General features: G+C 48.9%; 3 protein-coding genes across 3 annotated transcripts; all 3 read left to right on the top strand.

Moving 5' to 3' along the window:
* Positions 1 to 798: 798 nt before the first annotated feature.
* On the top strand, positions 799 to 1,644 carry H6S33_009223 (uncharacterized protein; the record flags this gene model as incomplete). Its single annotated transcript, XM_044840594.1, has 3 exons — positions 799 to 857; positions 937 to 1,181; positions 1,235 to 1,644. The coding sequence occupies 3 exons, from the start codon at positions 799 to 801 to the stop codon at positions 1,642 to 1,644; spliced, it is 714 nt and encodes a 237-aa protein (XP_044698038.1).
* A 3,610-nt stretch (positions 1,645 to 5,254) lies between these two features.
* On the top strand, positions 5,255 to 7,094 carry H6S33_009222 (uncharacterized protein; the record flags this gene model as incomplete). Its single annotated transcript, XM_044840593.1, has 3 exons — positions 5,255 to 5,800; positions 5,937 to 6,283; positions 6,350 to 7,094. The coding sequence occupies 3 exons, from the start codon at positions 5,255 to 5,257 to the stop codon at positions 7,092 to 7,094; spliced, it is 1,638 nt and encodes a 545-aa protein (XP_044698037.1).
* Positions 7,095 to 9,468: 2,374 nt separating this feature from the next.
* H6S33_009221 (uncharacterized protein) lies at positions 9,469 to 12,273 on the top strand (the record flags this gene model as incomplete). The annotated part of the gene is made up of 6 exons (XM_044840592.1): positions 9,469 to 9,536; positions 9,657 to 9,775; positions 9,859 to 10,620; positions 10,692 to 11,821; positions 11,874 to 11,966; positions 12,022 to 12,273. 6 exons carry the CDS (start codon positions 9,469 to 9,471, stop codon positions 12,271 to 12,273), a joined length of 2,424 nt encoding a protein of 807 aa, XP_044698036.1.
* Positions 12,274 to 13,254: the final 981 nt, after the last annotated feature.

Here is a 13,254-nt window from a genome sequence, read left to right as displayed (position 1 = left end):
GCCTAGGCCTATGTAATCACAACCAAAATTGTATGCCAATGACCCATTTCCCAGTTTCACACGGTACTCTACATACCAGGTTAAAACATACTTTCTAAATATAGGTCGTCAATCACTTTTTGCGGTGGTAACACCGGGCCAAACCCTAGTATCTAATGTCATGTTATTCATCCGCCGTCCTTGCCCATTGTCATTATCATTGACAGAGATCACAGCTGCCCTTCACTCCATTCATTTGCAACGCCACCGACCCTTGGTGTCTACAAGATTCCTCTTTTCATTCACATACTCAACTACCTTTCACCATCACCTCCGTGCCACACGGCATCATCGCGCTGTCTCGGCAACAATAGTTACACGTCCTCCTGCGACTCCAACAGGTTTGGAGATGAGATTTTTTAAGCTTGTCACATCCACGGAGTGGGTAGAATCTTATTCTCCCGGCAGATATCACCCGGTCCATATCGGACATAGTTTTGATGCCGGTCGATACGAGGTTCTGCGCAAACTTGGGGAGGGATCATTTTCAACGGTTTGGCTAGCGCTTGATAAATAGTAAGCTGCTATATCTGCCTACTTTTATAGGGAGACCATCTTACGCAGCCTCAGAAAGTTTCGTTATATCGCTCTCAAATTATGCACAGCCAAGTATTTGGATGGAAAAAGGAGCTATCCATATACTACTGTCTTTCTGAGCAGGCCTCAGCATGCCCGGGCTCAAACTATATCATGGCTCTCTTGGGGAAGTTTCGGCACATAGGTCCCAACGGAACCCATCTGTGTTTAGTATTTAAACTAATGGCATCCAGCGTCAATTGGATGCTTCAGCCACAAGTAGACGGCGACTCAGGCGACGCGTCGCTTAAACGATGTCCTACATCCCTGAGAAAGAGGATTCTACGACATACCCTGCTCGGGCTATGCCCTGTATGATAGCGGCATCACCCATGGTGATTTGCAGTGTGGAAATATCCTACTATGCGCGAAGAGTCTGGATAGTGTGCCGGCGCACGAACTGGCGCAGGACATGAAAGAAGGGATCGGCATCTCAGAGCCCATCAAACGCTTAGACAGAAGGGAAGATAGGTGGGCGCCGCGATACCTTGCAATGGCGCAGCCCCTCGCAAAATATGGCGAATTTGGACCGAGCCTTATTGCAAAGATATCAGATTTCGGTGCCTGTAAGTCTTTGATCAACCTATGTACCGGTCAATCGAGATTGAAACTAAGCTAGCATTTATGTCCTTGGATCAAGTAGAGGAACCCGTCACACCTGTTGCCCTTCGTGCACCGGAACTTGTGCTGGGACTTGCCTTTGACCAGAGCATCGACATCTGGTCTTTTGGCTACCTCCCCAGCGAACTCGTGACAGGAACTATGGTGTTTGAGGTGGATAGTTGTGGTGAGAAAACACCAGAGAACGATGCACAAACCAATGGCGTTCATATTATGGAGTTTACCGACCGTTTAGGTGCTCCTCTAGAGTATTTGCTTCAGAAGTGGCCGCGTAGGGAGAGATATTACGGCAAAGATGGAACCCAGACCCGCTGGAGCGTGGAGCCAGGCGAGGACTTGGCGGAAAAACATCCGGTATGCCTCTTGGAGGACTTTATACTCAAGGAGAGGTTCCCGGATATTTCGTAGGGGGAGCAACTGTGGTAAGTGGGCTTCTGCGTAAAATTCTACAGTACGATCCGGAGAATCGACCAAGCGCGCAGGAGATACTGTGCCATCCCTGGTTTGAAGAGTAAAAGACCTTTCAAGCTATAATGTATGTCTAATGATGGGATGAGACGAGACGAGACCATTTTACACTAAATCTCGTCTTGTCTGGTTCAATATACATATATCCAGGCCCGTATATATACACTAGTGCAGGTGAAAACCAATGGCCGGAGATACATTTAACCACGCCCATGGTTAAGGGCCACAATGTCTGTATACATTCAAAGGTACATGTAGTTAAAGTGGCTGCATGAAGCCAGGGTACAGTTAGTTTTGTACTTATGCACGCGGCCGTCTCCTGGGTGTTCTCGAACCGGTCTTTGCTAGGTGTACCATATGACTCCTTCCCTGTTCATCAGCAGCTACCCAACACACGTAGTTTTGACAATCACTGTATACATAACTTCGAGTCTAGCCCTAACAACGGCGATTTATATCCAGCGTAACTGAAAGATGCGGTAATGGACCCTCAAGCGAGAGTGCTGTGTCCATGTCCTTCTTCATGGAAAGTCACTCGGACGAATTCTGAAGAAGAAACCCCCCATCTGTTGAGTTCTGAAAGGGGAATTGTGCTTCTCCATAGACGCGTAGAGCTAGTGATACCATTCAGCTGCGTTTTCCTAATATGCGTCCTATATGCCTAGATTAACCTAGAAAAGCATGATCAGCTGGTCAGCGGGAGAAATTGATCGTGGTCGAGAATTGAAATGCGTTAAAAGAAAAGGATAAGAATTACTCACTCTCGCTTTACAGAACTCATTGTGTGTGGCAGTGAGTCTAACTCGGGTTTCCCTGGAGTAAATTAGCCTTTTGTTTTATGGGTTGGCGGGGTGACAATTATTTTCAAGCCAACGCCTCTGTCCGTATTCTATACAGTGGGCGGTCTTGTAAGCTTAGGCTGTCCGCCGGGTCTAAAGCGTTATATATATACAGATTTGGCATCAGGGGCCAGAAGAATATCGGTTGTGGAGAAAGTGCAATGCATGCTGGCGTACAGGGTGAGGGATCGAAAGGAGGGAGATTGCAGAAAGTTCAAGACATGTCGTTAAGAAATTATCCCCGCCATCTACCAGCAGCAGGTTCGAGTTAGGCAGGCTAAGATTAAAGATGGACATCTCTCGGTGGCCTCGAATGTCTCGCCTAACTCAAACAGCCAGACCGGGGCAACGTTAGTCTCGTGCCTATCCCCTATGATCGAGCCTTGGGCGGTATTATAGATCGGCCTATGAACGCCGAAGTACAAGTATGCGAACGAAATATAAAAGGTTTTACCAGCCATTGCCATCTATTGTGCGAGGAGTGTGGTGCCAACTTCGCAGGAAACCGCATGTAGCCACAGCAGCAGTGTGGTATTAGCTGATGGATACATGTATGATAACAGGTGTTGCCTAAAAATATAAAGCCAATTGAAAGGGCGGGCACCAGACGACCCTGATTTACCCTACACTCTCGCCACCCACACATCACCACTGACATCTCCGCGCCGTTCAACCACAACAACTCACCGAACCTACAGTCTACGGATGAGTGGATAGCGCCCTCTCTCAAATATCCCACAACATGCCAGCAGGTCGGAATACAGTAAGAGTAAGTAAGGCTAGTCACATAGTGGCCGTGAGCACAGCTGAAATTGAGCTTTTCGGGTCAATACTGTCTTGAATTCTGTCGAGGAACTTGGCCCCTCCTTCTAATCTGCTAGTAGTAATTTCCCGGACTCGCTGGCTTGGAACTTCATAATTCAGCTCGCTCAGGCGTTCTATCTCTCGCTAAGATAGGCCGCCTTTTCGATAAATTTGCCGACATCTTATGCGGATACCAATGCTCACTCAAGGGCCTGGCCCAACTCTGAACACAATATGTTTAGATCATAGATAATCACTCGGGGGTACCGCATGTTGATTGGCCATACAAATCCCGGCAAAATTATTTTAACATGTTCTTGTTCCTATTTGGGCATTCCCCACGAATCATCCTTATCGTGCTGTTAATATTTTCTACGCAACCTAGGAAGCTTGCCGATTTGCGAGTTGGTGCTTGGCAGAACTATTATTGTCCTACCTGGGATATTTCTTTTTCGGAAATGCACCCAAGAGGCTTAAGTTGTCAAGCACATTTAGGTTAATCAGCCCTGAGCCGTTCTGTTGGTGAACCATCCCGAAAGTGCAGTCAGTAGCAAGGATTCTAGTTTCCTGTTAATCTGCAGGTTAAAGCTTGGCTTAAATCACGTGCAGGCAGGAGTGGATGCTTAACTGACCAGTTAACTGGCAGATCTGATGCGGGAATTACCGTGCTCAGATTCCTTACAGGAAGACGCCATACCACTGGCCCACAACGCGTTAATGGCCTAAAGCACGGCGCGTATGGAAAACCGTGTCAGTTGCACATAAACACAGATGTTGTGACGAAGATCGTCGTACAAAGCACGATATCAACTTTATTTACACGACGCCAGACGATGGATCAAGGAAGTTTTTTTCTTTCTCTATTGTCTGTTTCGGCCACGCACACACCCAAGGAGGTCTCGTGACTGCGTGGGCAGAAAGCGTTACGCTTCGTGGCAGTTGAAGAAAAGTGGAGGTTTTTCCTTTTTCTTTTTTTTTTTCTCCCAGCGAGCCACATATCCCTCCCCCACTACCAGATATGGGATTTTCCTCATCAAGCGGGGAGTAGAGCGGTATTCTACCGCCCCTCCATAGAGGGAAAAGAGCGGGGGTACATACATGTCAGATTTGAGGGGCCTGGAGGGGATGCACATCTGCTACATGCTAGTGGGATTTTGACTGCCTGCACCACTGCACGCCCTACACAGCGTCTTTTTTTCTTGAACGGCGGGGATCTTCAGAGGTATTTTTTGTTTTCCCCCGCCCCGAATATCGGACCCCAGACATCGGGATCTCGCTTCTTGTCGGTTGGCTGCTCGCGCCGGACACGAACTTCTTAGCACATCTTCCTATCCGCTTGCTTCCGTGCTTGCGGCCGCACCCAATTGAGGAGGTGTGAAGGGATGTTTTTTAGTTGATTTCGCTCCATTGGGGAGGGAAACATTTTCTCGCGTTGCTTTCGAGATGGCGAAAGCTTACATGCGTGTGGTGGGCAAAACACCAGAGAATTTCTCAATAAAACACGTGAATAGAGCAGAGCGAATGGAAACAGGAGTGGGAAAACAAGATGAAAATATATTAATTCGCGTCAGAGATAAAACGGACATCTCGTAGACGCCATACTCTGATCGCGATCGGCAGTACCTTCGTGTTTCTGTCACCAGGACGACGTATTAAATATAAGTTACACTCCCACATCCGCGTCAACACCACCCTGACGACTACTACTTCTGTAATACAAGTACTGCAACTCACCTCCTACCTACCGTACGCCTTCCCCCAAAGAACTCTAGGCTTGCTACTCCCACACATATTATACTCCACCACCATCCCCCCCAGACAGTTACATCCTATACCACCATCACTACCCCTCGTCTTCTTCCCGTGCCCCCCCCTCCCCCTCTTCATCCCCGCTGATTGACCCCATCATGTCCCAGAGCAGCACTGAGTCCTCCTCCATCCCCCCATCCTCTCAAATCCCTCCGTCATCCTTCTCCTCCATGGACTATTACGAAACACCACAACGGCATCACCATATTCACCATCCTCTCACTCCAAATTCTCAAATGTCTACTACTCACATGGCCACCCACCCACCTCCGTTACTGAGTCACTCGAGCACGCTTTCACAGGCCTCGACGGCCGCGTTTTCCATTCGCGACTCCCCCGATATAGATGAACGACCTTCGTCGCCTTACTCTTCTCGTGATTCTCCCCCACCGTCAATGATAATGTCAACGACAGCCACGCCTATTATTCACCCAACAGGCGTGAATCCCCAGTATAATCCGTTCCCAGCGAGCCCATCTATTGCCGTGTCCTCCGCAGGGTCGAAACGGACGGCATCAGGCACCGTCAAGAACACGTTCCCCAACAGCGCGTCATCTGTTCCCAATTCGCCTGCTACGCCGGTAACACCAAGGTTCGCGAGGATGCACACGGGAATTGATGCTAGTCCGAAGAACGTTTCACAGGTGTGTGTGTCTAATAGGCCAATCCTGAAGATCCCCAGTCTTTCTCATATGGGTTGTCTGTTTTTGTTTTTTGTTTTGCGGTTTTTGCGGGGAGGGCCTTTTTCCTTACACAATGTGTTTTTTGTGATCGCTTTAGATTTCTACCCAACTTCGAACACGCTTGACGTACGCCTTACTTAAACTCGAGAACAACTGGACTACAGAGTCTCTAGACCAAGTTGAAGCGCGAATATCGCAAGGGCAGCACCCCAACTCGCCTTCCCCACGCGTGCATATAAAACGTGAACCTAGTGCGGGGGATGAGCATGCAGGCGCGTTCGACTCGATTCGGCGGCACACAAGAACCAGTAGTGAACCGAACACCGCGCGCCCACTTTCTGGAGGCGGTGGTACAGGTAGTAGAACATATGAATCTTTTTGGAGGGACCATCAAGCCAATCCAATACGCGCCAAAATACTCCAAGCAAAGGCTGCATCTCAAGCGTTAGGAACCTCTACCAATACCAATACCCCTCATTCAGTGGCTCCAATGTCTCATACAATTCATAGGGGAGGACTTCAACCTCCGGCACAGATTATCCCAGACCGTGATCGCCGTTCATACTACAACCCTCCCCGACACCCTCCAACGTTAACACCGAGTGGGAGTAACCTAAGTACGTATAGTAATTATTCCACGGCTTCATCCGTGTCAATGGTGGCAAATACACCCCCACCAGCAGGAGCTGCAGCACAGCGAACCATGGAGCAGGACGCGGTAGAAAGCTTGATGTTCTTGTCCTCACCAGGCAACTCCCGCCCTTCATCTCAGCAAGCAATTTCTATGCACAATTCTCAGAATTCGCAGAATTCCCAACACTCGCAGCATTCACAGCCTCCCGTAGCAACCTTTCACCCTTCGCCGTCACCTCACAACCCATCGCGTTCAAGGCACAATTATGCACGCAACGCGACCACGTGGCCACGCGACAGACCGCGTCATAAGCAGGCTAGACTAGGACTAGATGGGATTGGCGTGGCCATAGGGCCTGGGGTCGTGGAGGAAGATGATGCAACGGATGAGGAAACTGGTCCGGATTCCGTGAACGCAAGAGCTGGAGGTGGAGGCCGCGAGGGGCGATCCAGATTTGACGATGTCAGTTCTGCGGATCGTAGTGGGCGCCAGAGAGGAGAAAATGATGGTGGGTTATCTAAATCGGCTCATGGAAGAGGTAGAATGGGGAGTATTGGGGGGGGCGGCGCGACTGCGCCATCACCGGCGGCCCGAGGAGTGGCGGGAATGGGGGGTTATTGACTTGATTACTGCTGGTGCACTATTCCCTTTCTTTATCCTTCTTTTTACCATTCACTGTTTATTTTGGACCTTTCTTGAATACGACGCTAGGGAAACACTTAGGGTCGAGGGTGGGCGCGGGTTCTATGGGCTTTTTAATCTAACCCTTCAATTTTTTTTCTTTTTCTTTTCTTTTCTTTTGGGGATTGCGGGTGGGACTTGTGCTGGAAATTGGGAGTTTTAACGGCAGGATACGACCTCGTTGTCCGGTATTTTACCTCTAACAGTTATCTATGTTTTTTCCATGGTTGTAGGCGTGTTTTAGGGGCTCTCGTCTTTTTTCTTTCATATTTCCTTGCTTCTTTCCCCTTATCTAGTTGTATCTCCTATATCATTGTCTCGTTCCGTCATACCATTCCTTTCAAATACCCGCTTGCATACTTGGACTGGGACTCTTTTTTTTTTTTACTACTTTCTTTCTTTTTTCATTCTCTTTTGCAGTTTCTTTGGATGATTGATCCTACATAGCAGGAAGGAGAATGACCTGATGAAATGGAATTTTCGCGCCGAACAACTGATAGTTAATGACAATTGTTTGTACATACTCACTTTGTGGATTAGATATTTCTTAATATACAGGGATTGGGATATTAAACTTATTGTTATATAACGGGTCTCATATGTGGATGTGGCTTTCCGTGGTTGTGCCGGATGGTCGCATGTGGTGGAAGGAAGGGGGCGGTTGCCAAGGTCGAGTGAGGGACTATGATGCAGAATGGGCCGAGTGAAAGTTACTCAAAAGGCGAAAAATCATAAAAGAAGGTTAAGTTTTTGTTTCAGACTGTATGGAGAAACATTTCTTGGTTTTTTGATTTGTAGAGTCGGTTGCGGGTGGCCGAGTGATCGATTGTGATTGCATGCATGGTGCCTAAATATGGGCAGATTGTATTAGTGGTACGGATAGATACATTGAGTATAAGATGTTTGGAATAGTACCCTTTAATAATCTTCACTTTTCTTATTGACTGTTTTGAGACTGACTCCTGCATGTAGGTCGCGTTTGTTTGCAAACAAACAGGTAAACAAAGTGTTTAAAAGATGGACAGAGCCCATTGGGCAGTTTCAAGTATAGATCTTTGGCCGGACAATACTGAGAAAAAAGTGCTGGAATAAACGGGTCTACACTTTCTCGATATGCCAATGGGACCGTAAACAGGTACTTATGGTAGTAAATAGTCAAGGTCATAACAAAGTCTGACGGGTTGTAAACCGTTGCTATGGAGACAACAGCTTAAGTTACCGCTCTGAAGATTGTTTCGACGGAGCCATAACTGCATAAGGTATCTTATTTCCTTTTTCTCTCGAGAAGGGTGGGGGGTGGGGACAGGCATAATTTACATGGATGATCTTGGGCCTGTCCTTAGTGACATCGATATTGGCGGCAGAAGAACGTCGAGGCTCTCTATATTTCTTTTGCCGTCCTGGATCGGCCATGAGATGGTGCCTTGGATAGCGTGATGATTGCGCCCAACTGATTTCGAACTATCAGCTACTTGTTTACGCAAGTGTTTTGGTCATCATGGCACTGTTCCTGGGATAATCCAGAATCAATATCGTACAAAGGACCGATCACAGCGATGGACTCTCATGGGAACTGGAGGGTTAAGCATGTCAACCGTTTGTTTGTTCCTTCCCAGTAAAGTATGTCAACCACGTGGCGTAATACAATATGGTGCATGCTACTGGTAAGGATAGACACCCTGCCCTTCTGTGCTTTTGTGTTGTCAGGACAGTGATAAGAGAGCGAGAGAGGGTGGGTACATGGGGATTATTATCACGACAATTGAAAACTACGTCATCAGGGAAGAGGGCTCGATCTGCCTCCTCACGGCTGCTTACCTAGACTTCCATCGGTCCCTTTTTTGTTTGTTGTTGGTCCTGGAAAAACTGGGCAATTTACCATCAAGGGAATTTTAAATAATGGAAAAAGAACACAAGTCTCTCTTGATTGGTTGAAATCCCCTTTGATATTTCGCGGGAGGTGTTGACACTCGGGACGCGATTGAAACCTCCGGGGGGGTCTGTCTTGGCACCTTTCACTTTCTCGGGGAAAAAAAAAGAACGCCTTTACGTCCCAAGCATCCAGCCAGTACCTGCCAGCCACTACTCAAACTACCAAACCCCCCAAACATCTACCCACACGCCCCTCTCTACTCCCAGGGATCCAAAAAGGAAGCCTGAAAGTTCGATACTACAAACACGCGCCCATCCATCTCGTCCGCTGTTCCCCATCAATCATCTCGATCTCACCCACCCCCCTCCCTCCCATCCTTCCCCTAGCCCCGAGTTTAACTCTCTGCCTCTCGATTGCTTGCCGTCTACCTGCGGGAGCGCTATGATGTTGTTCGACGACGGGGATGCAGCTCTGCTCAAGAAGTGGATTGTGAAGCGGTTGGAGGATATGTATGTTCTCAGATCCCCTCCATTGCGTTATCGATATCCTAGCTGTTGTCGGGGGTGATGATGCGATGGTTCAATTAGATGAAACAGCGCGAATCGAGAGCTGACTGTGAATGGCCATAGCTCTGATGCGGACTCGGACGTACTTGCGGACTACGTATTAGCACTCTTACGGCACGATCAAGTTGACGATGAGGTTAAGAAACTATGTATCGAACAGCTTGATGATTTCCTGCGCGAACGTAATTGATCCCTCCCCCCATCTCGCTTCCATCCTTTGTTGTGTGTTTTGTTCGGAGGATTGATCGGGGGGCAAACATTTTAGACACGGAACAATTCGTCAATGATGTCTTCCTCACTCTGAAAACAAAGAGTTTTATCTCCGTAAATTCTACCCTCGCCGGCTCGGCTGGCGTTTCAATTCTCCCACCATCACCACCTGCACCACTACTGGAAAGAGAGTCTTCCCAAAGCTCGGATTACAGGAGAGAGCGGGACGACCGCGAATCACGTGGACAGAAGCGAGGTTATTTTGATCGCGATCGGGACGGCGGAAGGGGGCAAGACGGTCACTACGGTCAGAACAGCAGTAATAGCAGTCGGGGATTCAAGGCACCGCGCCGCGCTGGGGCCTCGGGACCGGGTAGATGGACGAGAGGCGACCCTGCCGGGGCTCCTGCGAGAGGAGGATATCAGGGCCCGCATTCACCGGCGCAACAGCATCAGCAGCCTGTAACGCCACAGCCAGATAGTCACTTTGTTCCTCCTCCGCCCGGGCCGCCGGCGCCGATGCCGTTCGCCATGCCGGGGATGCCACCGCCACCAGGATTCCCATGGGCAGTGCCAAATCCAAACGATCCGATGGCAGCGTTTTTGGCTGCACAGGCGGCGGCGGCATGGGGCTTCCCGCCTGTAATGGGTGCGATGCCGGGAGCGAAGCCAGGTGAGGAGAAAAAGATTGTGAAAAAGATTGGAGAGCGCTGTAAGGACTATGACGAGAAGGGTTTCTGTATGAAGGGTGATATGTGCCCGTATGAGCACGGTACAGACCACATTGTGGTTCCGGGGGAGGATGCTGCAGCAGAAGGTAAGTTTTCAATTCAATTTTTAGACGAACTCTGCGTGTAATCAGTTGTGGCTGACCGGGGGACAATCTAGAATACGACCCAAACAACTCACAATTATTCACTAATTCTAAAGCTCCCTCCGACCGACCCCCCCGTCAAGACCGCCCCCACCGTGGACGAGGTGGTACTCGTGGCGGCCGTGGTGGCCGCTCTGAAATATCCGGAATGGGCCCTTCGTATGATCGCTCAAACATGACACTAGTAGTCGAGCACATTCCCGACGACAAGCTGACAGAAGGCTCTGTCCGCGACTTCTTTTCAAGCTTCGGAACCGTGACCAACATTGACGTCCAGCCCCATAAGCACCTCGCAACTGTATCGTTTGAGCGTTGGTCAATGGCAAAGAAGGCTTACGACTCACCTGCGCCTATTTTTGATAACCGCTTCGTAAAAGTATTCTGGTACAAGCCTGAGCCCGGGGCGGCCGCCAATCCCAACGGCGCTGGTGCGCACCACGGCTCTGCAGAGCCTATGGATACTCGGAATCACCTTAATGACGATGAGGAGATCGATATGGAGGAGTTCAAGCAGCGGCAGGAAGAAGCGCAAAAAGCGTATGAAGCTAAGATGGCAAAGAAGAAGGCGAACGAAGAAGCGGCCAAAGAGCTCGAAAAACGGAAAGAGGAGCTGCTGAAACTGCAGATGGAAGAGAAGAGGAAGCTCATGGAAAAACTGAATAAGAAGATTGCTGGTCAGGCCTCAGCAGCACCTTCTGCATCTCCCCCGCCTAAGACGGAAGAAGGGGCAAAGAGCGCAAGCCCTGCGCCGACAAGTAATGGGGGGACTGCTGCTCCGAAGGATGCCGCTTCGACGGCTGCGTTGAAGGCGCAGTTGGAAGCGTTAGAAGCAGAAGCGAGGGCCTTGGGAATTGAGGGGAATACCGGAGAGGAATTTGATCTTGAGGGATTCAGAGGACGGGGTAGAGGCAGAGGGCGATTTGCACCTAGAGGTGGCAGGGGCGGTTACATACCCAGAGGCAGAGGCGCGCCGTACAGTCCTTATGGAACATACAGAGGCCGTGGGGGATTTCAACCCGGGGGGTTCCAAGCTGCGAGAGGGAGAGGCGGTACATTGAAGTTGGACAACCGGCCTAAGAGGGTTGCCATCAGTGCGCCAGACCTCAAGGGCGAGAAAGACGAAGACTTTAGGCATTATCTGATGGTATGCGCTGGCCAAGCCCTTACACACAGCTTTGAGACTGACATTGGAGTAGAACACGGGACTCGAGGTTGAAGGAATTGAGCCGCATCCTGAGAAGGATGACACTCAGATCATCACCTTTAAGGACAGAAGATCTGCCGAACAGGTTTGTATTATCGCTACCCCCACTATCCCATTCACCCTGCTAATAGCTTCTCCAGTTTGTCTTTACCGGGAGTGAAATACCAAACGTAGGCACGGTATCGCTTTCATGGTACACACCGCCTGGTGGTAGTAGCAATCTCACCCCAACCTTCAAGCCCGCCGATGAAGGAATGGACGTCAAGATGGAAACTGCTGAGGATACCCATCACCACCCCCACCACCCCGCCACAGGGGCCGGGGACCATAGAATGGATGACGATTCTTACGATCTCGCAGAAGACGATGAAGGCAGGTGGTTGCCAGAGTAGAGTATGGTTCACGTGGTTTGGGGGTTTGGGGGGTTGGGGGGTGTGGGGGAGGTTGGACACGGGGGGAAAATAAATTTATATTATAATCGGGATTGATTTGGGGATCAAAGAAGAAAAAAGGGATATCTTTATTTAGTCACATTAGCACCTTTACCTAACTAGTCATGTTATAAGAAGAGGGAAAAATATGAGCAGAACAGGTGTAGAATGTACTTTACACTTGAGTATTACTTTTTTTTTGTCGTTGTGGAGCTGCAGGTTGCTGTAGTTGTAGTAGCAGCAAGCAGTAAGGGGGAAGTCGGGCTAAAGATGATAACTATTATTCTAACTGTACTGTAGCTTTTATTTTCTTTTATTGTGTTTTTTTTTCTTTGTTGAGTTTAGGGGTTCTTTTTTCTTCATTCCTTTTCTTTTCTTTTCTTTTTTACCTTTTTACTTATATGCCTCTTTCCGGGGCTTTATCCTTGACGTAACCAGTGTCATAGGTGAGAGCCTGTTAGGGGAGGGGCTGGTTAATTTGACGTGGAGTTTTTGAGCATGCGTGATTGCATACTGAAGCGTTATGACTGGAAACTAGATTTGGCTGGTTGGTTGTGGGGGTGGATTGGTGGAGGGTATGTATGTGTATTTGTATGGGATATATATGGGTATATGGTTAAAATTGATGTAGGTGGCATAGGGCGTGCGTGGGTTGGGGGTTATGAGTTTGGCATTGTGGGCTTGGATATGTGTTTCACTGTTTTCCCTGGGAATGTTATACCTACAAAAGCTGTATGGAGTAGATATGTAAGATCCCAAGTTCTACTAAGTATTGCAATTGGTGGGGCGTACTGCGATGTTTCTACTATTCAGAGGGCGGGGTGAGATACGGTGATGCGAGGCCAATGATTGCCATGACTAGATCTCGGAATGCTGGCATTGCCATGTTCTTTTCTACGATAGAGTATTGTTAGTTACCTGCTGATAGCTGTGGGTTTCCCT

This window comes from Morchella sextelata, assembly GCF_020137385.1.
Source record: "Morchella sextelata strain SCLS chromosome Unknown scls_3, whole genome shotgun sequence".
Lineage (NCBI taxonomy): Eukaryota > Fungi > Ascomycota > Pezizomycetes > Pezizales > Morchellaceae > Morchella > Morchella sextelata.
The sequence above is the reverse complement of the archived record's forward strand: the minus strand, read 5'-3'. Positions and strand labels throughout refer to the sequence as shown.